This window comes from Carex rostrata, chromosome 4 (genome assembly GCF_964058835.1).
Source record: "Carex rostrata chromosome 4, lpCarRost1.2, whole genome shotgun sequence".
NCBI lineage: Eukaryota > Viridiplantae > Streptophyta > Magnoliopsida > Poales > Cyperaceae > Carex > Carex rostrata.
The window spans coordinates 14,079,855-14,103,807 of NC_135921.1; the positions used below are offsets into that span (position 1 = coordinate 14,079,855).

General features: G+C 34.7%; 4 protein-coding genes across 5 annotated transcripts; 2 read left to right on the top strand and 2 right to left on the bottom strand.

The window, feature by feature from the left end:
• Nucleotides 1-539: 539 nt before the first annotated feature.
• Nucleotides 540-6,404, bottom strand: CLF (SET domain-containing protein). Of its 2 annotated transcripts, XM_078301754.1 has the most exons (16): nucleotides 6,032-6,404; nucleotides 5,334-5,435; nucleotides 4,862-5,190; nucleotides 4,599-4,763; nucleotides 4,432-4,516; nucleotides 4,202-4,351; nucleotides 4,052-4,099; nucleotides 3,897-3,965; nucleotides 3,172-3,791; nucleotides 2,777-2,912; nucleotides 2,440-2,657; nucleotides 1,845-1,976; nucleotides 1,658-1,748; nucleotides 1,342-1,389; nucleotides 1,111-1,239; nucleotides 540-1,010 (listed from the first exon to the last, which is right to left on the bottom strand). In XM_078301754.1, the coding sequence occupies exons 1-16, from the start codon at nucleotides 6,098-6,100 to the stop codon at nucleotides 741-743; spliced, it is 2,661 nt and encodes an 886-aa protein (XP_078157880.1). In that variant the 5' UTR covers nucleotides 6,101-6,404; the 3' UTR covers nucleotides 540-740. The 2 variants fall into 2 exon arrangements, with proteins under 2 accessions (XP_078157880.1, XP_078157879.1); XM_078301753.1 differs by having other exon boundaries at nucleotides 1,111-1,389; nucleotides 6,032-6,346.
• Nucleotides 6,405-13,247: 6,843 nt separating this feature from the next.
• Nucleotides 13,248-14,035, top strand: LOC144553545 (putative disease resistance protein At1g50180). Its single transcript, XM_078301760.1, has one exon. The coding sequence runs from the start codon at nucleotides 13,334-13,336 to the stop codon at nucleotides 14,033-14,035; it is 702 nt and encodes a 233-aa protein (XP_078157886.1). The 5' UTR covers nucleotides 13,248-13,333.
• Nucleotides 14,036-14,147: 112 nt separating this feature from the next.
• Nucleotides 14,148-17,613, top strand: LOC144553274 (disease resistance RPP8-like protein 3). The gene is made up of 3 exons (XM_078301370.1): nucleotides 14,148-14,590; nucleotides 14,840-14,983; nucleotides 16,353-17,613. Exons 1-3 carry the CDS (start codon nucleotides 14,148-14,150, stop codon nucleotides 17,611-17,613), a joined length of 1,848 nt encoding a protein of 615 aa, XP_078157496.1.
• Nucleotides 17,614-22,987: 5,374 nt separating this feature from the next.
• LOC144553546 (ethylene-responsive transcription factor RAP2-9-like) lies at nucleotides 22,988-23,568 on the bottom strand. Its single transcript, XM_078301761.1, has one exon. The coding sequence runs from the start codon at nucleotides 23,525-23,527 to the stop codon at nucleotides 23,024-23,026; it is 504 nt and encodes a 167-aa protein (XP_078157887.1). The 5' UTR covers nucleotides 23,528-23,568; the 3' UTR covers nucleotides 22,988-23,023.
• Nucleotides 23,569-23,953: the final 385 nt, after the last annotated feature.

Sequence of the window (23,953 nt, forward strand, 5' to 3'; positions counted from 1 at the left end):
TGTATAATCTCTCAAGATTTTCAGTACCTATATATCTTGGTGCAGTCTGTGTCGTGATCAATGTCTTTGTTGTAATAAAGACTACAGCTCCAACTTGTATAGGCATTGGATTTTAACAAATCTTCGATGCATTTCCATTATACCCTTGCAAAAGATATAATTGTTAGAAAAATCTGGTGCTCCTCATTGCACACCGAATGGCCCGCAAGAGTCTAACCTTGCTCGTATTAGATACCAATCCGAAACAAACAGTTCAAACCTAGCACGGCAAGATTGACATAGCAAGCGATGTAACACATCCATTGATGGAAGAGCCTGGGATGAGGTAATTGAACGATTTTTTTTACAAGTAATATGCAACCACCTACTATTAAATTGATATTGACCGACTGTTATCGGGCCTGATGCATTAGCATCTTTACCAGAGACCAGCTGCTCTGAATAAAAAAATGGCAGAGGTAGCGGCCCTGAATAAACAACAAAGATACAACTGCTCCAGATTAAGGAAAAAATTATTCTCATTTAAAAAGGGTCAGGTCCTCAAATGTCTTTCAAAGACGACTAATATTGACAAAAGAACATTTTAAAAATACAAGGTTAAATAAAGAAATACAACATTCCATGGATTTCCATGACATCAATCATCGTGCAAATTCTAAAACAATACCCTGTTGGAATTAGTGTTGTTCTCAATAAAAGAATGAACAATAAATAATGAATGGAGAATTTGTTTTTCCAAATCAAGCGAGTTTTTTGGCACGGCCGGTTGATGGTGGGTTTATATCATCCTTTGAGCCTAAGGCTTCAGGCTTACGGGCCCAGGCTGGGGCCCTATCCGGCTCATACCTGTAGTCATAAAATAACTCCTCTCCAGCACTGATCCTCTCTTTTGCAAAAATGCCAACCCTATGATCTCCCGCCACCATGATGACCTTTGCGTAACAGTTTGGATCCGGTGAGTGATTTGCGAACTTAAGCTTGTCTCCCATGCGATAAGCATCTAGAACAAACTGTATGCAAAACATTGAAAATGTCAGGAATAAAAACACGTTATCTTGTGCACAAACATTTTCACAGAGAGGGTGCAAAAGTAAAAGTGGTAGTACATACTTGATCATTTAGGTTGAAAAGAAAGGATGAGTTCTCTCGATCGTAGATCTTTCCACGCTTGTCTGCTTCTCTGTGAGAGATGAGTTCTCCAGTGTACTCCCCAAGATATTCATGCTTACCAACACTATTCTGAAATAATGGGAACAAAAGGAAAAAAAGAAGAAGATAATTTAAGAAAATCATTATAACAAGACAAAAGGAATAACAAGGAAAGGAACAAAAACAGATTACCTTGAGAAATGCTCCCCAGCCAGAAACATCAGATTTACCAAGCAAAACCTGTGATGCCATGAAAAATTGTCACTTCTTAACTTTAACTGGAATTTCAAAGATATAGATAGAAAACCAATTCACTTTATAGCATTAAAAGAACTCAAAAAAAAAGAAAAAAAAAAAGAAGAAGCAGAAGTTGAACACTGCTTTCGAGTATCACAAGAACTAAAAGTAAATAAATATAGCCGAAATCAAACACTACACAGAAATTTAAGTGCTCAAAAGAAGATCATGTGCAGAAGTTCAGTAAGATAGTTCAAAAAACTTGCTTTACCCTTTGCTGTTGTTTAAGAAGAAGCTTCATATTCCGGCATTCATAATTGTCCCCTCTTTGATTAGGAACCCCTAAAGTGCCATCACCACAACTATAATTGAAAAACAATATAAACAAAGGATGAGTTATCATACACAGCAAAAAGAGCACCAAGGTGCTAAATGGAGAAAAATGTGGGCACACTTACCTAACCCAGCAATTTCGGCAGACGTCAGGGTCACACTCCCTATCTGCTGCAAAACAAGGGCACTGACGGCTTCTACATTGGCTCTTTGCACAGTGACACCCACGGAACCTATTCTTGCACATTTTGGGACACCTATAAAAAAAAAATTAGGCATGAATTTAGGAGTCACACACCCGATATATAAAATTTTATTTGCAAAAGGTTCAAATGCCTCCATCATGATTTTTTAAATGTTAATAACTTAAAAACTCAAATATCAAAATAAAGCCCATTTGATCTTATATCATTTTCCCTATGCACATATAAAAAATTACAACATCTCGACTTTGTTTTGATAGGTATCACGAGCTTGCAAAAATACATTGATAAAAAAAAATACTGAAAGTTGATTTCCAACTTATTGGTTCATATAAAAACAAAACCGAAGTGATAAATTTTTTAAGTGCATGCAGAAAAACAATATAGATCACATCTAACGGTTTTATTTTGACATATAAGTTTTAAAAAATTTGTTATTAGAAAATTAAAAAGTGGATGCATGATGGAGGCATTTGAACCCTAATTATACGTTTAGGTTTCGAAGAAAATAACTTGCCCACAATATTTTTCACAGCATGTCCCATTCACGAGGCAAGGACATTGTTTTCCACAAGAAGTCTGACAGCCACAAGGGTTGTACTGACGGCAAGGCTGGTCTTTCTTTTCAGTTATTCTCTTCCTTATTGAATGATAGCCAGCTGATTTCCATGTGTACTTGAGCCTACGAACTCTTCCTCGTCTTCTGACATACCTCGATCTTGCACGCTCAATACCCTGAAATGTATAGGAATAGCATAAGGCAAAAGATTACCATCCCAAAAGGTTATTTTGCAGAACTATTATATGATGACCTTGTATGGTAGGACAATGTCCAAAGTTTTTCAGTTAACAACCTTTAGGTGCCCTCTGACAAGATTGTTTGCACTACAATGAGCTCCATCTCCACTGTTGCTTTCAACAAATGTCATGTACTGAAAAACCTCTAAGCAAGTTTTCATTCCATTGAGGAGATTTCTGGCAATTAAGCAACTGCATGAAGGAAAAGGAGTAAATGTAGAAACAAACAATAAAGATCATCAAAATTAAACAACAAAATGGAGAATAATTCATTTAGATTGCTGAATGCATAGCCAAATAGGCATTTATTTGTAGGTACATGGACTCCAACCATACTTCAGTGTTCATTTATGGGATTTATAGTCCTTCAAATTAAGGAAATTTGGACTCTACTATAAGAAGGTAATTATGTCTTAACATAAAAGGAGAGGAAAAGAGAAACAAAACTTGCCAATTCCTTCCAAAAATGTCAAGACCCTTAATAAAGAGCCCCTGTTCAATAGGTTTCCAGGACACATCTTTATTCTCCGCTTGCTTGCACACATTCTCTCCAACAACTTCTTCCTTCTTAGAGATTTCTCCATCGCCAAAAGATTCTTTGTACACATCAGAACTCTCAGAATAAGTAGTCCCCTTTTGATTCATCTTTTTTTTCTTAGAGGTTCTTGAAAGGCTATCTTTATCACCATTAGTGTCTTTTGCATCCCCTCTTGATAACCGGCTGCCACTATAGATCGAATTAGAGCCTGATTCAGCAGCTTCCTTCTGCCTTTTCCTTATGCATGCGAGAACCCTCTCAGCAGCTCTTTTTTTGTTTCCTTTCTTTGCTCCACTATTATGATCGGTTGGTGGGGCACTACTACCGTTGGAGTTCTCAGGTGGTGGCACCTCAGACTCACTACTCTCTGAAATAACCTTTGCATTTGAAGAGCTCTCACTTTGTTGTGTCTTTGATTTCCGTGTAAGTGAAGAAGTTTGTGATTTCTTTTTTGTGGCCTTTTGTTTTTTTCCACTACCGGGTGATTGTATGATCTCTTCATGCACATTGGATGTAAATTCTGATTTAGGTGCCTAAAGACGATAACAGAAACAAAGTAAGAAAGCATCCGAGTACACAATACTAAGCGAAACTTTGCACAAACAGTTGTCAAGTTAGGAAATTTGAGTTGCACATACCAGCTTATAACAATGGGGTCCACATGGTAAATCATCTCCCTGGTTGTTCCAAGGTTGCTGTTTTTCTACCTGCCATAGAGTGTTTTAGAACAGGACTTTATAGGAAATAAGGAAATTAGTCAAAACTACTCTAATTTTATAATCAAACAACTTACAGGGAACACCATATCTTGAGAACAACCATGGAGCCTACAATCAAAGACCTGACAAAATATGTGCAAGCTGTCAACTTTCAAAATTAAACAAATACACTTTGAAAGATGCAAAAGATCAATCAAGCTGAATTATATTTTTAGCAATCATACGAGACATCTGCGGCAAAATAAGTTATCAAAAGAATCAAGTGCGGCATCTAGATCTTTCTCAAGAACAGCCTCCTCAACTTTTGGAGCAAGTTCAACCTGTTTCTTCACATAATCATCAGTTTTCTTCCCTGGTAGAACCTCATACCTTGCCTGCATAAGAATTACAACTTAACCTTATGATCTCCTATGGAGTCAACTGAACTCTAGAAAATGGTCAAATTCTTATTTACTTTGATTTCATCTGTAGTTCTACCCAAGCACTTAGCCAATACATCTAAAGCAGTATCAGTCAAGCCAGTTTCTTGGATAGTCTTCCTACGTACAAAAATAAAACAATTTAACAAAACTTTTCAACAAAATCCTTCACAATAATAGAACGCATTCGTTAAATTTTTACCGTAGAATATAATCGTCATTATGTTTGAACTCTTTTTTTTCTTCTTCATCATCAACTAACTCATCTTCACTATCACTACAGATCAATGCTTCACCATCACTATTTGGGTCATAGTAAATTCTCCTTCGACCAAGAACAGATTGATCATCTGACATTCTCTGATTTCTGTACATTTATAAGAAAATCAATTAGCATAGTAGTGTAGAGTGTAAAAGATAAAAGAAGAGAGAACATCAAGCAAAAACAATAAAGACATATATAACCTGTCCAGAAAAATCCACGTGGTATATGGGGGAAGTTTCGTCACTTCAGGCAATTTAATAGGTCGAATTGAACTCTTCCCACCCAAATTTCCACCCAAAAGCATGCTTGATGAGGCACTTGAGCATTCCTCTAGAAAAGATGTGCCATCTCTTTCACCAGTAGGTAGTTCATAATCATTCTTAGCGCACATTGCATCGTGTTGCTTTCTTGTTAGCATGTTAGAATCAGCATCAATGGAGTTTAGTGCATTGTTTCTTCTTAGTTTTGACAAATTGTATGTATGCTGTGTGAAAGTGCTGAGCTTCTGTCTATTTGCCTCTATTTTTTCCTGAGTCAAGTACAATGCAACTGTTACGTTCTTGTGTAATATATAGTATTTAAAAATGCATTTTCTTATCCTCTATTGGTCATGTATAATAAATAAATAACCACAATACGAAATAATTAACTGCAAAATAATATTCAAATCACCTTTATAGAAGAAAAACGGTCAGCAGTAATTTGCTTCTTTATTGAATCAATCAATGTCAATATCTCGCGTGAATTACCAGTTCCTGCTTTACCTCCAGTTATCTGAAACCAATTAAAAAGCAAGTTAATAACTCCACTAATCTGAAACCAGTTCAAAAGCAAGTTACAGTTATTAAATGCAATGAGAACAGTCATTTATAGTAAATCAAATAATTATCATGCTTTTAAAGAACAAACTATTAATTTTCAGTATCACAAGAACCAGGTTGACATTGGTTTGCCAAACCGTCTAGGTTATTAATAAGCCAAAAAAAATGAAGATCCCACCATTTATTCATCTTTACGGATTTGATTGCTGTTGCATGTACTGGAAGAATTTACAAAATCCATCAAGTGTTAATGAAAAGAATAATAACCAAAACGTGAGAATTACACGCGCATTGCAAAAATGACTTGCAACAGGATTTATTCACGTGTTGCAAATATATTTCCCATAAATGACCTGGATTTATGGATTCAGCAGAGACTACTATTTTGCTAAGAATTGCTCCAGAAACAACAATGTAGCTAGATCCCCTACAGCATTATTGATAACTGACTATATTCCACTTAATCCGAGGCCAAAATCGAACCAGAGATGAGTCAGAGCAAAGGAGATCTGAGGCAAAAGAAAGAAAAAAGTAGATAAGATAACCCACTTTTTGACCACTTGACGCCTGAGATTTGCTAGCTGAAGCTGAAGCTGAAGAGGACGCTTTAGACGCCATCTCTTCCCACCGAAACCCTAATCTCACTTCCGTCTCTCACCTCGCTTCTCCCGCTCTTAGCCTCCCCGGTGGCATTCGCGTAAATTTTACAGAGCAGAGAGACGGCGCACACGCGCGCGCACGAGAGAGAGAAAGAGAGAGAGAGAGAGGAGAGAGAATGCGGGTACGGAAACGGCGAGAGAGAGAGAGATTTTGGGGGGAAGCACAGAGGCTCGGTTTATTGGGTTTGGTTTGAAATCGTAGATTCGTGGAATCCGACACAGAGAGCAGAGGAGATAAAGCTGATACGCTGCTCCGCGCGCATCTATATTCCACAGCATTTCCTTCTTTTCAAGTAACATGATGTAAAATTTCTTTGTATTTGACCAGCTTTTAAAAAGATAGCAAGAAATTAATTTTATTGTTATTATTATTTTTAAATTACCATATAAATGCTCAAGCGTCAGCTTTTAGATGTAAACTTCCGATTCTTTTGATAATAAAAAAAGTTGTGCTATTTTTAAAATGCTAAAAATTAGACAATAAAAATACTCGTCTTTCACATTTTTTATATAATACAAATGATATGTGAAAAGGTTTCCAAGTTATTTCCAAGGAATGCTATAACGCTACTCAGAATGTTAGCATAAAATTTCAAACTAGACTTTGCTATCTACCAGACTAGTCAGTGACCTAACACTAATGCCAAGGATTATGATATTAATTAAAGCTAGGAGTAGGAGGGTTGCGTCCAAAGTTCAAACAGGTAGGTTTTCTAATTAAAGTTAATTATCTCGAGAATAGTTGGGATATATATGCAAATGCACCCCCATCATGTAAGCTTACACACACCCCTCTATCTCTCTGTAGGGGTGTTCATCGGTTCGGTTTGGTTGAAACCGAACCGAATTAGACAAACTAAAGTTATAATTTGGCTTCAAAAATAGAACTAAACAAAACCAATTTAGCATTGCAACCGAAACAAACCGAACTAAAGTTTTATTTCGGTTCGTTCGGTTTGTTTGGTTTGTTCATTTCAAACCGAAATATATTATTTTTTTTATTTAAAGCAATTGATTTATAATAAACCGAAGTATATTAAAAAATAAATTGGGATATTAAGAAATAAATTGAAGTATTCAAAGCAATTTGTTAAGAATAAATCAGAGTGGTCTGAATCAAATTCATAATATATAAAAGTTCGGTCAGTTTAGTTTATTTTGGTTTTGGTTTTGAAAATTTTCAAACCGAACCGAACTAAACCATTTGATTCAAACTAATTCAGTTCGGTTCAAAACCAACTAAATCGGACCAAATAAACACCGCTGGGGAGATGTCTCTTGTATTAACTATAATTTGAGATATATCAATTTTGTCGAAGACTTGTAAAAAAGTACTCCACCTCTTCATATTTTCATAGTCAAACCGACAAAATGTTTAGGTGAAGTTCACCTGATATTCCTCCCAAAGAATCATTGTTTAATCTAAATATTCTTTGACTGTTTGATGAGTGCACGATGAATATATAGATTAATTAGGATTTAACTTGAAATATAGATTAAATATATTGATTTTGATTATTTTAGTAATAAGATTGGGTTACTGGCACTGCCATAGTTTCTTAGATTTTGGACGGAAGTGATAAAAATGAAATATATAGGAGCACAAATCGACACGAAAGTGAAGAACAAAACGTAAAACTTGGCCAAGTTCGAAGAAAAATGAAACACTCACTTTGTACAATTTTCTGAGCATTGTACATTTCGATTCCGAAGAAACTCAAAACAGATAAGTTTTCCATCTCTTTGTGAGCTTTCCAATGAATTTTATTTCACCTCAATCGGAACTGGAATGACAAAGTTATAGTCAAAGTAAGAATATGCGTCAAGGCCGAAGCATCAGTTTTGACCACTATATCAGGCTGAAACAGAACCAAATTTGCACCTATGCTCTGCCAAGACCGAAACCCCAATTTCAAGTTGAAAAGGAGGCCGAAACAGTTGTGCACGAAACGATTATGAACGACAATAACTCATGTTAGGGGTGGAGGTAAAGAGAAGATACAAGGATCAATTAATTTCTATTTTTTAAAATTATATTTATGTATAAATTTCTATATAATTTAGAGTAAAAAGTTAAGAAACTGTAAAACTGGTCCTCATTCTCTGCACAAAAAGTTTTATATGATTGAGCTCTATATATATTTGACTCTCATAATTCGAAAGTTTAACTTTGCTCCTAACTCCTATGGTGGGTCACAACGATCCTTTACGGGTTGCAATAAAGCCTTACGAGTTGAAAATAGAAGAAATTGTGCTATTTTTAAGAAGTGAAGTCCATAATACTAGAGGAACATTAGATCATTTTGTAGATTTTTTTTTTCATAGGTAGAAAAATTCATTAATATGATTTTTCATCTAATAAAAAAATAGTAATTTTTTTAAAAGAGAATGTAAATTTTAGTCTCCAATCACATTTTCATATGGAGATCACGTTGAGCGACTTAAATCGTCAATTTGAACATGGAGAATAGAGATACAAGTGTGCAGTAAAATAGAACTCTTACTTGCATAAAGCATCGATTTTTTTTAAAATACTAAAAACAAAAAAAAAATTATTAAAAATAACCAGGGTCTGTCCAAATTTTTAAAAATACTCAAACCGCCTATTTTTTCGGCGGTCCAGAATTTTTATTCCGAACCGCCTATTTTATCGGCAGTCCGAGATTTTTTTTTTTTTTTTGCAAATCAAATTTGCACATCTGGTTAACATAACAAAACACCTTCAAAAATCGTGAAAATTGACCGACATGCAGTCTTGACATCGTAGAACAAGACTATGAAATTTTATACAAAATCTCCGAACAGGTTGTGAGATATCGGCTCTAAAAAATTGCCCGAACTGCTGAATATTTCATTCTGAGCCCAACTTTGCACATCTAGTTATCATAGCAAAACACCTTCAAAAATAGTGAAAATTGACCGACATACATTCTTGACATCGTAGAACAGGACTGTAAAGTTTCATACAAAATCTCCTAACAAGTCGTGAGATATCGGCTCTCAAAAATTGCCCAAACTGCTGAATATTCTGAGCCCAACTTTGCACATCTGGTTAACATAGCAAAACACCTTCAAAAATCATTAAAATTGACCGACATATATTCTTGATATCGTAGAACAGGACTGTGAAGTTTCATATCAAAACTCCGAACAGATTGTGAGATATCCACGCTCAAAAATAGCCCGAACTAATCGTGAGATATCCGCGCTCAAAAATAGCCCATACTGGTCGTGTTTTTTGTTTAGTGTTTTTTTGTTGTTATTTTTTTAGTTTTATTGTTTAGTGTTTCTTTTAGTGTTTTTTTGTTCTTAATTATTTAGTGTTTTTCTATTGTATAAATACTATCATAAAACTCAGCTCAACTCAAAACTAAATCTAAAACATAATAAAACATAAATCATAATAAGCTAACCAGCGTACATATAACATAATAAAACATAAAACACTATAAAAATATAAAACTATAAAAAAACTCTCTATCAATGATACCCCGAATCGGAATATCGGTCAGCTGGTCTACCTCTGTTCTCTCTGCTGAAAAACCGATGCCAGTTATTCCACTGTACTTCTCCTTCCTGCGCCATGCGAGCTGGTGTGATCTCCACCTCGGGCTCAGCCTCTCTGCTCATCGTGAGTGCTGTACTCCATGGATCCTCGGCAGTGTGGGTAGCTGGCAGGGGGGTATGAAACAATGATAAGTCAGGCTGAGTCCCGCTACCAGAGGCCTCCCAATTGTGAGCCCTCTCTTGATACGGCTGACGTGGTGGCGGAGAGGCGGCTGTATCCCATTGATCCCCGCCAACTAGATCTGCAAGGCTGAAAGACAAGCTCTCATCATGGATAGGGTGGATCTCCGAAGATCCAGCCTGATGCTCAGGCGGTGTCGGTATGCAGGCAGGACCCTATAAGGATACCAATAATTCAATTTAACTAACTTACTTTACCGAAGGCAGGACCCTGTAAGTTAAATACTAACAGTTTCTGCGGAGTATTAATGATTGAGCGGTCCCCCCCATAATTGTTTTTGGCAGTATGTACGGGGTTTTTTGCGGGTATGGAGCTACGGGAATTGTTATCAGGATCCTAAAAAATATATATATGTAATTTTATTGTTATTAATAATCTTATAAGATAAGAAGTACAACATAACTTTTACTCATATTTTTGTTATTGTAAGTAATTTTTTGTATTGTTTGACTAATTTGTAAAACATATAAATATTGAATTTTACAGTTTCTCTGTTTGAGATATATGCAGCCTGCATAGGTTTAGTTGTTACGTCCGAAGGTCAAAACAAGTCAACGATGTAGTCCTTAACAACACTTAAAGGGGTTAAAAATGGAGTCTTAAAGACTCTTAGATGTTTTTCAGTTAGATCCTCTAAAATGACAAGTCAAACAAGCGTGCACAAGTAAAGTAAATAGAGTAGAGTTTAGATAAATTTGACACGCAAGATGATAACAGAAGTAAAAGAATTTCTAAATGATCGATATTTTAATATCTAGAATAGGATTTCTAATTTATTGATATCTCTGTATTAGAGTAAAACTATGATGTTTAAGTTTATCAAGTTCTTTCATGAATTTTGACTACGAAATTTATCGAATTAACTTTAAACAATTAATCAAAATTATTGAATCCAATCTATTTCATAAATAATGTATTCACATACAAATTTTTAAAATTAATTTAGCATAAAGTCTACGGTAACCATTATAGTTTAAAAAAATGGATGTATTATAAAATTTCTTTTTTTACCACTTGATTTCTATACTATACTAATTCGAATATTCATAAATTTCACATGTAAATGCATCACTCGTGAAGTAGATCAGCTTCAATGGTTTGAATTTATCGTTAAGTTAATCTAATAGATTTTGGAGTTAAACTTATCAAAGAACTCGGTGAGTTTAAAAACACCCTAGGTCTAATCTAAGTTATAACAAAAGTAGCATTTTATTTTTTTTGAAAAAAAATAAGTCTTTTGTATTTAAGTAACAGGCACTATAGATAAAGCTTTTTTTTGCCTTTTGAGTTAAAACTATGGTTAACAGTTATAAAAAACATACTAATTTATTACCAGTTCACAGCAGAAATAGTAATGATATTTGATCATTAGTATTTCGTGAGAATAAGCCCAACAAAACATCAAAAAAATTTAATGCACTGATCTGTGATGCGTTCGCATCTTCTAACACTCTAAATGGGTGGTTTGAACTTTGAACTCTGCAGTGAATCATATATTCATGAGTATGGTTATTGTAAGATCAGTGTCGTTTTAGTCTATATAACATCAACTCTAAAATCTATCGAATTGACTTTAAACGGTGAATCCAAACCGTTCAAATTGATCTTTTCATTAGTTGTGCGTTTATATGTAAAATTTATAATTTTTCGAATTTATTTGATATCAAGTCATGCGGTCAAATGTGTGAGTTTTTAAGTTAATTTTAATACATTCATTTTTTAATTTTTTTACCGCTTGATTTGATACTAAAATAACTCGAAAAATATAAAAAGTTTGCATGTAAATGCATCACTCATAAAGTAAATTAGTTTGAACAGTTTGAATTAGTGATTTGAAATCTATTCAATCAATTTTGAAGTTAGTGTCATATGACACCGATGTCATACTAGCCGGACTCTATATTCATATCTATATGTAACAAAAGAGCCTTCAAATCTCAAAATGTATTTTCGACAATGGAGAAGATCCAATGCATTAATTTTGTCATACTTCAGCCCAAAATTTGTAAACTCTGAACTGTTCTCCAATGCATTAATTTTGTCCAAAAATTATACCACCATCTTTTCCGAAATAATAGCACCTCAGTCCTAAAAGTATTTAGTGTGTATGTTAATAAAAAAAAAGTATGGACTCCAATTAAAATGATCTGATGCCTAGTACAATGGATGCTTTACACAACTGGAGGTTTCCATTGCTGTTTCTGGCTGAGATATATGAAAATTTAGGGGTTGATTTGCAATTTAACTACTCTGTAAAAAAGAACTCGCTGTAAAGGTGAACTAATTTTAGGTTATCTCCAATTGTGAAGTATATCAAATAATAAGTGTAAGTTATATATCAAAATATTATCGTTTGCTGCCAAAACACCGATAATTCCATCTTGTTATCAAAATGATGTGAAGGTTGTTTAAACCAACACAATTCAAATCTCATTAATATGCAACTAAATACAGGCAGATATATCAAATAAGAAATAGTTCCCCACCCGCCGCCGTAGAAGATTAGAATGATGTCATTACATAAGTGATGTCAGCAGGCTCCGAATCGTACTTTACCGTAGAACCAAATCAGTCTTTTTTTTTTGAAATCTGGAGCCCCAGAGGCGGAACTAGAAATTTAGAACATGGGAGCTAATTTATAAAATATAATATAATATATGAAAGAGACAAAAAAAGCGTAGTTAGTGGGAATTAAATCAATGACCTTTCCATACACTAACTAGAGCTCAAACCATTAAACTACCAACACACTTTTGTTATTTATGAGGAGAGTTAGATTATATAAAAGTTCTAAAAACTCAAAAGTTCAACTAAATTTTAATATACATAATTACTAATTTTAAAATCATAGAGTGACTTAGCCCCTGCGAAGCCCCCATCCCTCCCCATGTTCTTAGGATACACTGCATTCCAATCTCCTGTCTTAATCAATTCTTTCAATGGTCCATTTTGGCAGCAAGAAACATCCCATATAATAAATAGGAACTGACAATAATACTGAATTAACCAATAATAATCGCCCAGCCCTTGACAGTAGTTTTCCCTGCCAACCCTCCAGATGCTTCTCAATCTTTTCCACCAATGGCATTAAATGCTCTCTGTTTGAACCAAATCAGTCATCTGATCCTCTTATCTCATCATTTCTCATATTACACCAACAATTTTGGTTTGTCTCTAGTTATACCTCAAATGGGATCCCAAATTCCTTTTAATAAATGAGCCCAAAAGGCAAATCAATTTCCAATTAAGATCTCATCGTGTACAACCTCAACTAGTAATATTGCAAATTAGATGTTCTATTCCTTAAATTCTTTCACACTCAACTCCCCGGCAGATTAAATCAGCATAACAATGGATCTAATTAAATAAAACGAGAGAAATAAGGAAGGTACCAGAGAAAATTAAGAGCCAGAGAGCTAAAAAGAGAGATTGCAACAGAGCAAGATGACTGAGTCGATCGTCTCCGCTGTGGTAAAAAAGTTAGCAGACCTACTTGTTGATGAAATCCACTCCCTGCGCGGAGTCAACCGCAAAGTGGACGAGGTGAAGCTTCAACTGGGGCAGATGCAGTGCTTTCTAAAGGATGCAGAATCCAACAAGAAGAGAGGTGATGAGAAGATCAAGGGATGGGTGCGTGATGTGAGGAGTGTCGCATATGAGACCGAGGATGCAATCGACATATTCCTTGTTGAAGCCAACCGTCGAAGGCTGGGTTTCATCCAGAACAGGCTGTTAGCTCGTCGCGCTCTCGGTGAGAAGATTTCTAAGATCCAAGCCAAACTCCGCATAATCTCTGAAGGTAGAACTACTTTCGGGATACAAGATCTTAGTGGAGATCGAGATCACTCTCAAACCCTTCTCCAAATACAACCTTCTATTAAACTCCCTGTGCTCCCTGATGTCGATAACAATGAAGTTGTCGGTTTTGAGGCTGAAAAGGAACATATAATTGATTTGTTGTTGCACGGGCCAAGCAACCAAAGCCGGTATGTGGTTTCCATTGTCGGATCTGGTGGTCTTGGGAAGATCACTCTTGCTCAAAAGGTGTATAATAGTTCAACTGTAAGGAATAATTTTAATTCTTTCTTATGGATAACTGTCTCCCAAGATTTTATTCTCCTTGATGTATTAAAGAAAATACACTAGAAACTTGAACATAATCCACGGTTGGAAGGGGAACGCCAAAAAGATCAAATTGTATTTCTATTTGGACAAATCAATGCATTATTGAAAGAGAAGAAATACTTAATTGTCTTAGATGATGTGTGGACCGAGGATTGTCTTTACCCAGCTCGAGACTGGCCTTGTCGACGTTGGGAATGGGAGCCGGGTGCTAATGACAACCCGTTCCCTTAATGTAGCGAATTATGCAGATTCTAGAGGTGTGTATCGTCTTCGTTTGCTCAGCGAAGAAGAAAGCTGGGTGCTTTTCCTAAAGAAGGCAATTCGAAGCAGCAATCCCTGGCCGGAGTATCCAGAAGAACTGAAGGATCTTCCTAGAAAGCTAGTTCAGAGATGCAAGGGTTTGCCACTGGCTGTCATTGTGTTGGGTGGCCTCTTGTCAAGTAAACCTTGTACCTACCGAGAATGGTCTAGAGTGCTCGAGAGGTTGGATTGGCACGTCGTTGGCGGAGGAGAATGCATGAAAATTCTAGCCACCAGCTATGATGACTTGCCGTATCTTCACAAGTCATGCTTCCGGTAAATTACCATATTTTTTTTCCTTAATTAATAATACTCGCATTTTTAATTAAGGATCCTTTTTTTGGTAAAATTGAAATAATGATATCTACGTTAAAAGTAATCTAAGTACCTTGGCCATTTCTCAGAGGCCAGTTTACATACGTTCAAATGAAATTTTCAAGATTTTACCTCCATCTTAATTTTATTTGAGACAAAGTACTTCAGCCGTGGAAACTATATATGAATCAAGTTGGTTGCATGTTTCAGGTACTTAGCTTGCTTCCCAGAGGACTACAAAATTGAGGCGAAATACCTTATGAATATGTGGATAGCTGAAGGCTTAATAGAAGCCAAAAATAAAGGGGAATTAGAGGATTATGCTGAAGATTATTTGGAAGAGCTTGTGCAAAGGTACTGTTGTCATAAATACACACACCATGCATGCATCTTGTCGGCCCATCAGAATTGTCCTCTGCTACTTGTAGTTTCTAAACTTTCTGTTTCTGATCTTCAAATGTCTATAAAACTCCTGGTACTTCTATTTTTGTATTGAAACTTGAAACCGTGTTATGAAATATATGCACCATCTTTGTTTTTTTTTTATTTTTTTGGGGTTTTCTTTAACCAATATTATTTGTAAAATTAAATTTGCATCCAACGCCCATCGGACTAAAATTACTCATATTGGAGTTCCATGGGAACCTCTACCGTCCGATCCTCTTTAAGATCCATGCACACTATATCGGCACGATTCATGAATTGAACGCACACTGATATTGAAGTGACATGCACGGATCTTAAAGCAAATCAGACGGTGGAAGGACCCGTCGAATGCAACCCGTTCTCATAGCTGAATACCGCTCTAAACTCCTGTATTTTAATTTTTTTATTGGAAATTGAAATTGTGTTATGAGGTTTCATAACTTCTTTTTCCTATGTTAATTAACAATTCAGTTATACCTTGTTTTATTAATTTCTAAAAGACTGAACGGTTTGAGAGTATAAAAAGTAAATGATTTTATACAGTCAAATCTCAGCGAGCTTTTAAATTTGGTTTATAATAAATAATCCCCAACTTTTTATGGTAATATATTATTTTTTTTTAGTAAAGGTTGAAGGTCAAATTATCCAACTATATAATATTCGCAAAAGATTATATATCCTTTCCATATTTCAAACATGAGATTTCTCACGCAGAGAGCATTGCTTTTCCACTAACTCAAAACTTGATTTTTAGATAACAATAGATATTTCACCACGTTTAATTTAAATTGGTTTATAATTTTTGGTTTAAGATTTGATTTGGTCTATAACATATGTAACATAATTATAATTAATACATCTAGATATCAGATAGTAGTCCTTTATTATTTTTTAATTTACCTTTAGACTTTTTTTTATTTCTTAAATTTACACGTAGACGGTTAATTTGAATTGGTCTATAACCTTATCGTAGATGTTACCCCATACTTTTTTTATTAATTAAATTAATGTGTAGATGGTAGTCCTTTAGTTCATCTTGTATTCATAACAACTTATAACCAAAACAGAACATTTGTTACACAATGTTCAATTAAACATAATAAATAGAATTCTTACAAAAAATAAAATATTGTTTCCGTTATTAGCATATTTTACCTGACTCTGTTATCCAAGTACTGGTAGTTGCAACGTGCCTTACTTGATTGACAATTTACAGTGGTAACAAAGTGCTAACTGATACAGAACATCATTTTTTTTTCTGTTTTTTAACCTTTTTTGTGTACTATTAAATATACAGATGTTTGGTTGAAGTTGTTGAGAGGTCTCCTGATGGTGCCATCGAGTCTATCCGGCTTCACGATCTTTTGCGTGAAGTTGCATTGCATGAAGCCGCCGAAAATGATTTCCTTCTCATATGGAAGAAAGAAAATGCAGAGGGCAATGTAAGCATGACACGACGAGTGACATTTCTCGAAAATATTGATAAGAGTAGCAGCAGAAACCAATCAAACAATCTCAAAAAGATCAAAATGCCCAAACTTCGAACATTCATAAATTTCAAACGAGGCAGTGTCATTGGTACGAGATTTCTGTTACTCAGAGTCTTGGTACTAGGAAACGCAAGAATAAGAGACCTACCGACTGATTTGAAGAACATGATCCACTTGAGATACTTGAGTTTCCGAGAGACTGATGTAACTACAATTCCATCATGGATTGGTCATTTGCAAAATCTACAGATCTTTGATATTGGATATGCAACTATCCGAGAGTTACCAGAAAGTTTCTGGAAAATTCCTAGTTTGAGGCATGTTCATTCCTCTGATACTAATTTCATAGTGGGACCGCCATCAACTGCAAACCTAGTTAACCTAAGAACCCTTGGATATTTCTCTGTTCCAAAATCATGGAAGAAAAGTTATCCTCACCTCCATGGTGTTCGTGAGTTGAAACTATTATGTAAAGATGAGAATGATGGCATGGTGATACATAACCTCATGTCCAAGTTGAACAACCTCCTCTCAGTGACCTTTTTTGAGTTTTATCCTCCAAGCGGGGTGATTGATTTCAGCACCTCACCAAGTTATGAAAACATACACACCATGTATCTCTGGGGGTACAGGGACCATCCAACTATTCACATTGCAGAAATGCCTCCAAACTTAGCCAAGCTAACACTGGCCTTCTTTCATTTAAATGACGATCCAATGCCGAAACTTGAGAAATTATGTAGTTTGAAGTGGTTGAAAATAGAGTGCATTAGAATGGAGGTGGATACCATAGTTTGCACGTATGGAGGTTTCCCTGAACTGCAAACTCTGAAACTCGATAGTGTCAACGAAATGAAGGAATGGAAGTTGGAGGATGGAGCATTGCCCATGCTCAAGTTCCTTCGTATTATAAACTGTGATTATTTACGTGCTCTTCCCGACCTACAGTGTGTCACCACCTTACAGGAGCTGAGGATAGACGGAGAACTCAAGTCAAAAATTGAGAACAAGTCGGGGGAGGAATGGGACAAAGTCAAACATATACCAACCATAACTGGAATTTTCTAATGGAGGTTTTAATTATTGTAGTTTCTATTTATTGATGTGATGTGATTGCATCTGATACAACAATCTTATTTATTGTTGGGAATCTTTTTTAGTGTTTTAAATATTAATTTTTGTAAAAAAATGTGATGTGTATCAATTTTTTAGTTCGTATCTTTTAACTAGTTAAGCATCGATGTTGTCTTTTTGCTGATGGAATAGAGACCAGGATTTCTAATATTTATAATTAGTAATAGTAAGGATTTGATACCTACTGACTTAGATTAATATGTAATGAATATATTTTTATCCTCTATTTTAACAAGTTATATACCAGCATAAATCTGTGTGGTTTTTTTTTTTATTGAAATTTTATTGGGAACTCTGTCCGACATATAACTACACATAATTAATGTATCAAATTTAAACTTGCGGAAATGGAGGCTAATATGATATTATTTTCTTTTTGAACGGATATAATGACAGTTTAATTTATAATTTTTGTATATATATGACCTATTTGATATGTAAGTGTTAGTAATTTTTATTATTTTTGGATTTATCTTTTATTAATTTTATGAAATAGTAAATAAATTATAAAAATAAGAAATATTCCATTCTACAAGATTTGAATATGAAAGTTTTATTTGAGCAGCTTGAATCAACTGTTTGTACATAAAAAGTGCGATTTAGATTGTTAGTACACAACGTGATATACTAATATTAGTATATTAGCATAACTCTTTAATTATAATAAGAAAAAAGTAAGAACAAACGTCTGCACTGATAGAACCATCATTTATATAAATTACTTCTTGGAGAAAGGTTTTAACGCTAATAATAATGCATGAGTAGCTAAGGCATATATCAATAGGGGCGTAGTCAGGATTTTCATTAGGGTAGGCAAAAAAAAAAAAAATTCTTATTCGAGTCTAAACTTATTCATATGATTCAATTAACCGACAATTATTTATTTTGTATCCGTATTTAATTTTTTAATGAATAAAATAACAATAGATAAAACGAAACATAGCATAAAAAAAATGGAAACATCATTTTTTTTTTATTTCCCGTACGTTTCCATTAATTTATCCTAAACCATAATTTTTTTTTTCTTTAGGAAAATACCCCCTTTTACCTTGACCTTATGTGACAACAAAATACATTTCTTCCATCTCATCCCTGCCTCTGATAATGTGTTTGTAATTAATAATAGTAGATGCCAGCATTTTGCAGCGTCAAGCAACCAAATTAAATAAATTAACAGCCTTTTAACCATAGCTTCTGCTTCTCTATCAACTAAAAAGATAAAACATCTTAACCAATTATTCAAATGGCACTTATATAAGAGAGGGCCAAAACCACTCGATGTGCAAGCAAGCATCAATGCCAATTTACTGCCACATTTATTTTTCAAAGGCTAAAAGAGAGAATAAAATAATTAAGTAAACAAATGACAGCACAAGTAAATATTAATTCCCAGATAGAAATATTACTAATATAAATAAAAGTGGTAGATATTTGGAGTGGTTTGCATGGTACCAGATAGTTATATCGTAGGTACAAGGTACCTATAATGGTACTGGTAAAACCAAACTGGTAAATTTGGTACTGTTGGTTCGAACCAGCTGGTACAGAAACATAAGATTTTGATATTGATAACAACCTTTTGCATTCTTTCGTAGTAATCATTTTGTTCCCGCTGGTACTTTGAGTGGTACTTTAACCCGAACCATGCAATCCGCCACGTAGGAATCCAAGATTGAATGTACTATGAAAAAAAATTATTTGTTAAAAATTTAATGATTAAAAAAGCTCAGTTGACACAGAACTAAGCAATTTCTATTTACAGTCATTGTACACTTGCCAGCTCCTGTCAAGCTTTTAAAAACAAAAGACATAGCACTAAGAAAATGCCAATTTTTTTATTTTTTTTACCATCTTTAAGAAAAAGATAAATCATTTAATCATATTTTCTGAAAAGTATAAATTCAATTCAAAAGACACAGCACTAAGAAAATGCATTAATTGACAGAACCATGTTTACAGACTTTCAAAAAGTATAAATTCAATTCAATTGGCTCAAAATCGTTGCAACCGCATAGTAGAAGAATGTACTTGAGACTTCTTATTACCAATCATAAGTGCTAGACAATGTCAATTTTTTTGTTGATTGATCTTCTTTTGAGGATATTATTAATTGCTTTGGCCGTCAAAGGGACTGCTTATTACCAATCATAAGTGCAGTTTGTTAGAATGTTTGAAAATATAGGAATGAAATCTAATTTTCTGACGAATGTATCAAATCTAATAAAAATCTCATTTTATTAACTCTCTCTAGTTTAAGTATTGGATAGGAAATGTTGAGATTGAGCAAGCTACTCAGGCATGGGTTCCAGAAGAGATTGACAACATTCCTCTACAGTCAGAGACAGAGACATGTGGACACAATGAGAGTTAATTGACCTAATTATTATTTTTTTTATAAAATTGGTTATAAAGTACAATTTTGTTATATAATTTATAATAAAATATTATGGATACTCCAAAATTGAAACCCCTATTTTTATGAAAATTTTATATGAATGATCCCCCATAATTTTTGGATCAATTGATTGGGTACTTCTAGCATTTTAAAACTTTTTGTAATCAAAAGAATTGCTCACATCATGTTACTCTCTCTCCCATATTCCACTGAGAATACCAAAGACAGCTCACATATGACATTGAAACTTTTTTTTTTTGGTATGTAGTTAACATTTTGACCCCCATTTACTAAATATCTGCCTCTGCCCTTGTCTACAATAATTAAAACCATCAGCATAGTGACAAGATTCGTGTATTATGCCCCGAATAATTTATTTTTTTGGTGAAGTCAAACCGAACGCCGAATTATTCGGTTGACCGAATTAAACCTGAATAATTCACGAATTTTACGAATTTTTTCCAGAATTTTACGAATTATTCACGAATTTTTCCCATAATTTTTTTTTTGCTCTCTTTCATGACTGAGATCTTTGATCCAAATAATTCCGAATTATTTCCGAATCACGAATTTTTGACCTCGCCGAACTGAATCCGAATAATTCATTTGTCACTATGACCATAACAATGCTCAGGTTGCTACAGTGGGAGAGAATGCTGCTGATGGTAATCAAGCTGCAGGCCTGCTTTGTAATTTAGTTTAGCTGAAGTATGTTAGTTGGAATGCAGTGATCGATGTTGTTTTGCAGTAAGTGTGAGTCTAAAATTGTGTTTTGGCTGAATTGGCTGTCAGTGCCAATTGTTTTCAAAAAAAAGTATGAGCAGGGAACATTAAACATCTGGTCCTGTGACCTTTCATCTTTTGCTTACTCAAAAGTAGAGAGTAGTTAAAGAGTCTAGACTAAGTGATACTGTTTGTATGTAATTATCTTTTTCCTAAATGCAAATGGGCATGAAAAATGCATTTATTATAAATATATATATATAGGCTGTGGCTAAATTGCTGCTGGCAGCAGTTCTGCCCAGGTGCTGCCGGGGATATTTTTAGCCGTGTGATGTCCAAACAATAAATCCAAACCATTAGATATTTAATCTATATTATAATCTACTTGGAGACCAAATTTTATATTTTTTGGAATTTTTTTACTATTTATTAAGCTGGTTTGAAAACCGCTGATTTCAATGCTGCAGAAAATTACTGAAATCAGCGGTTTTCAAACCAGCTTAATAAATAGTAAAAAAATTTCAAAAAATGTAAAATTTGGTCTCCAAGTAGATTATAACATAGATTAAAATTTATTCTAACAACTTCAAATTTCGTACAAATTAAATACGCATGATTTTTTTTTATGAAAAAGCCTGTAAATTATCACTAAACGCATAGTTTATATTACAAAAGAGTTGTTGCACCGATAGCAACATGCATTCAAGAAAAAAAAAATCACTAGTATTCACTCAAATTGTGTACCACTATATACCAGTACAATCACCAACTCTTACAAATACAAAGACACTACAACTAGATTTCCTGTAACATAAATATGCAAGGGAAACACAGAAACAAAATACCGGTATGTATTGGTATTAAATAGAGGTCGCAACGAGCCGAGTCCAACTTAAACTCGTCACGAGTATTACGAGCAAGCTGACTTTAGGAGTCCGAGCTGAAATCTTATTTTGAAATCATCATGAGTTGGACCGAGCTGGCTCGCAAGCTAACGAGCTGAGGATCTGGTTGGATCTTGTTTTAAGAAAAAAAAATTATAAACTTTTTGAATCAAGCTGAACCGAGTTGAACAATATAAAATGCACACACATTCATATAAATTCACAAATTGATACCTAACCGAGCTAGCTCGTGAGCTGGCGAACAAACTAGACTCCAGCTTGAAATCGTTAATTCGAAACCGAGCTAATAACGAGTTAACTCGTTAACATCTCAGCCCAATAACAAGTGAGTCAAATACGAATTACGAGCATCTTTGACACCCTAGTATTAATTAAACCACTAATTCATCATGCTTAGCATCGAATATCAAACCAGATTTAATCATCTACCTATCAAACTACATCACTCCTAAAATAAAATATTCTTACGTGAGAAAAGAGCTAATTAAGGATGTCATAATAGGACTAAAATAGCCGCCGCTCACTGACCCAATTTCTCTTTCATTATTCATCAGTACCTCATTTACCAAATTCTTTGGCATTGATGTTGACGCCTCATTCTCTTTCTCCCTACCTCTCTTCCACACGCACACCATCGCGTTATCCCCCACAAAATAACACACTTCAAATCCCTTCTCTTATCGTCTTTCAAAAACAGAGTTCGTTTGCTCAACTACTGCAACCCAATTAATTAAGAAACTAATCATTCAAATCAAGATTCATAAAAAATTTAATTAATAAAATTTTCTAGCTTTCCCTGGCAGAATTAATATATAGTAATGATATATGGAAAAATATGCATGGAAGAAATGAAATAAATCTGAAACATCGTTTGTGCAAATACTTAATTTCTTTGTGAATTCTATTCAGATATATATGATCATATATTTTTCATATTTCAAAACTCAAACAAACTTGTCAAGGACACGATCGATATATATATATGTATAGGATGATTTTACCAGTTTAACAGACTCTAGAACGGGAAAATTTTACATTGCACCCGTGCAACTACAGCCCAAACTAGCTAGAAATTCATAAGAAATTAAGAAAATACAAAAGAGATAAAAAAAAAAAAAGGCAAAACAAATTAGAACTACTAGTATACTACTACCACTGGTTCATGACCTCTCGACTAACCAACCGTTACAAGAATGGTTAAGTATCCGCGAGGGTAAAAAGCGACTATCCGCGAGGGTATACCGGCATAAAGGTGTTTTTTCTATTAGCGATGGTATACCGACAATATTCCTCACGGATACCCTCCCATTCCAGCAACTGATTAATCCACATCAGAGCTATCAGGACTCGGCGCCTGATTAAGATCGGGATTCTTAATCCTATGTTTCTCCTTCTGTTGCGAAATAAGCGCATCGACTCTCGTTCCAACCTCTGCAGCTTTCTTCCTTATCACTGCAGCTGACATGCCTTCTGGTCCTTCCTCGGCAGTAGAAACAATCCCAACTTCAAGTTCATCTGGGAAGTTGAGACGTGCCGAGCGGCCTCTGAGACAAAACACGGCTGTGTCGTATGCCCGTGCAGCGGCTACAGCAGTGGAATATGATCCGAGCCAGATACGGGAACGCTTGTTCGGCTCTCTTATCTCGGCCACCCACTTGCCCCACTTACGCATGCGAACTCCTCTGTACTGCTTAGGTGGTTTTTGGTACTTGTGCTGTTGCTTGATATTGTCTTTGATAGTCATAGGAGGCAAGTGTGAAGGTGGAGATGGAGGTTTGGGTTTTGAAAGGTGTTTGCTTGAGGAGGAGCATCTCTCCGTCTCCATAGTTTGTTTTTTGAACTTAATTTGAAGGGTACTGGTGAATTTGGTCGGTTCGGTTTGGAGACCGACCTTGGTCCCTCTAGGTTTGCTTGCTTGTGTGCATCTTTAGATATTTTTTATTTTTTTTATATATCCTTGTATAAGTTTCTATTTGTTGATATACCCATTTGCAATGCACACTCCGTGTCATGTGAAGTTGACTTTTATAGGGATATATACAAATTAAAGAGAAACAAGCTCAAACTTAATTGCAAGTGCATGCAGCTTGTTGCAAGTTTATATATCTATTGATATTGAAGAACAAGCATGATTAATTTAAATAAAAAAAGAACAACAAGCTCAAGTTTTACATTTAGAAAAGAGCGACAGTTATATAAGTCAATAGTTAAGTCAATATATATATATATATATATATATATATATATATAT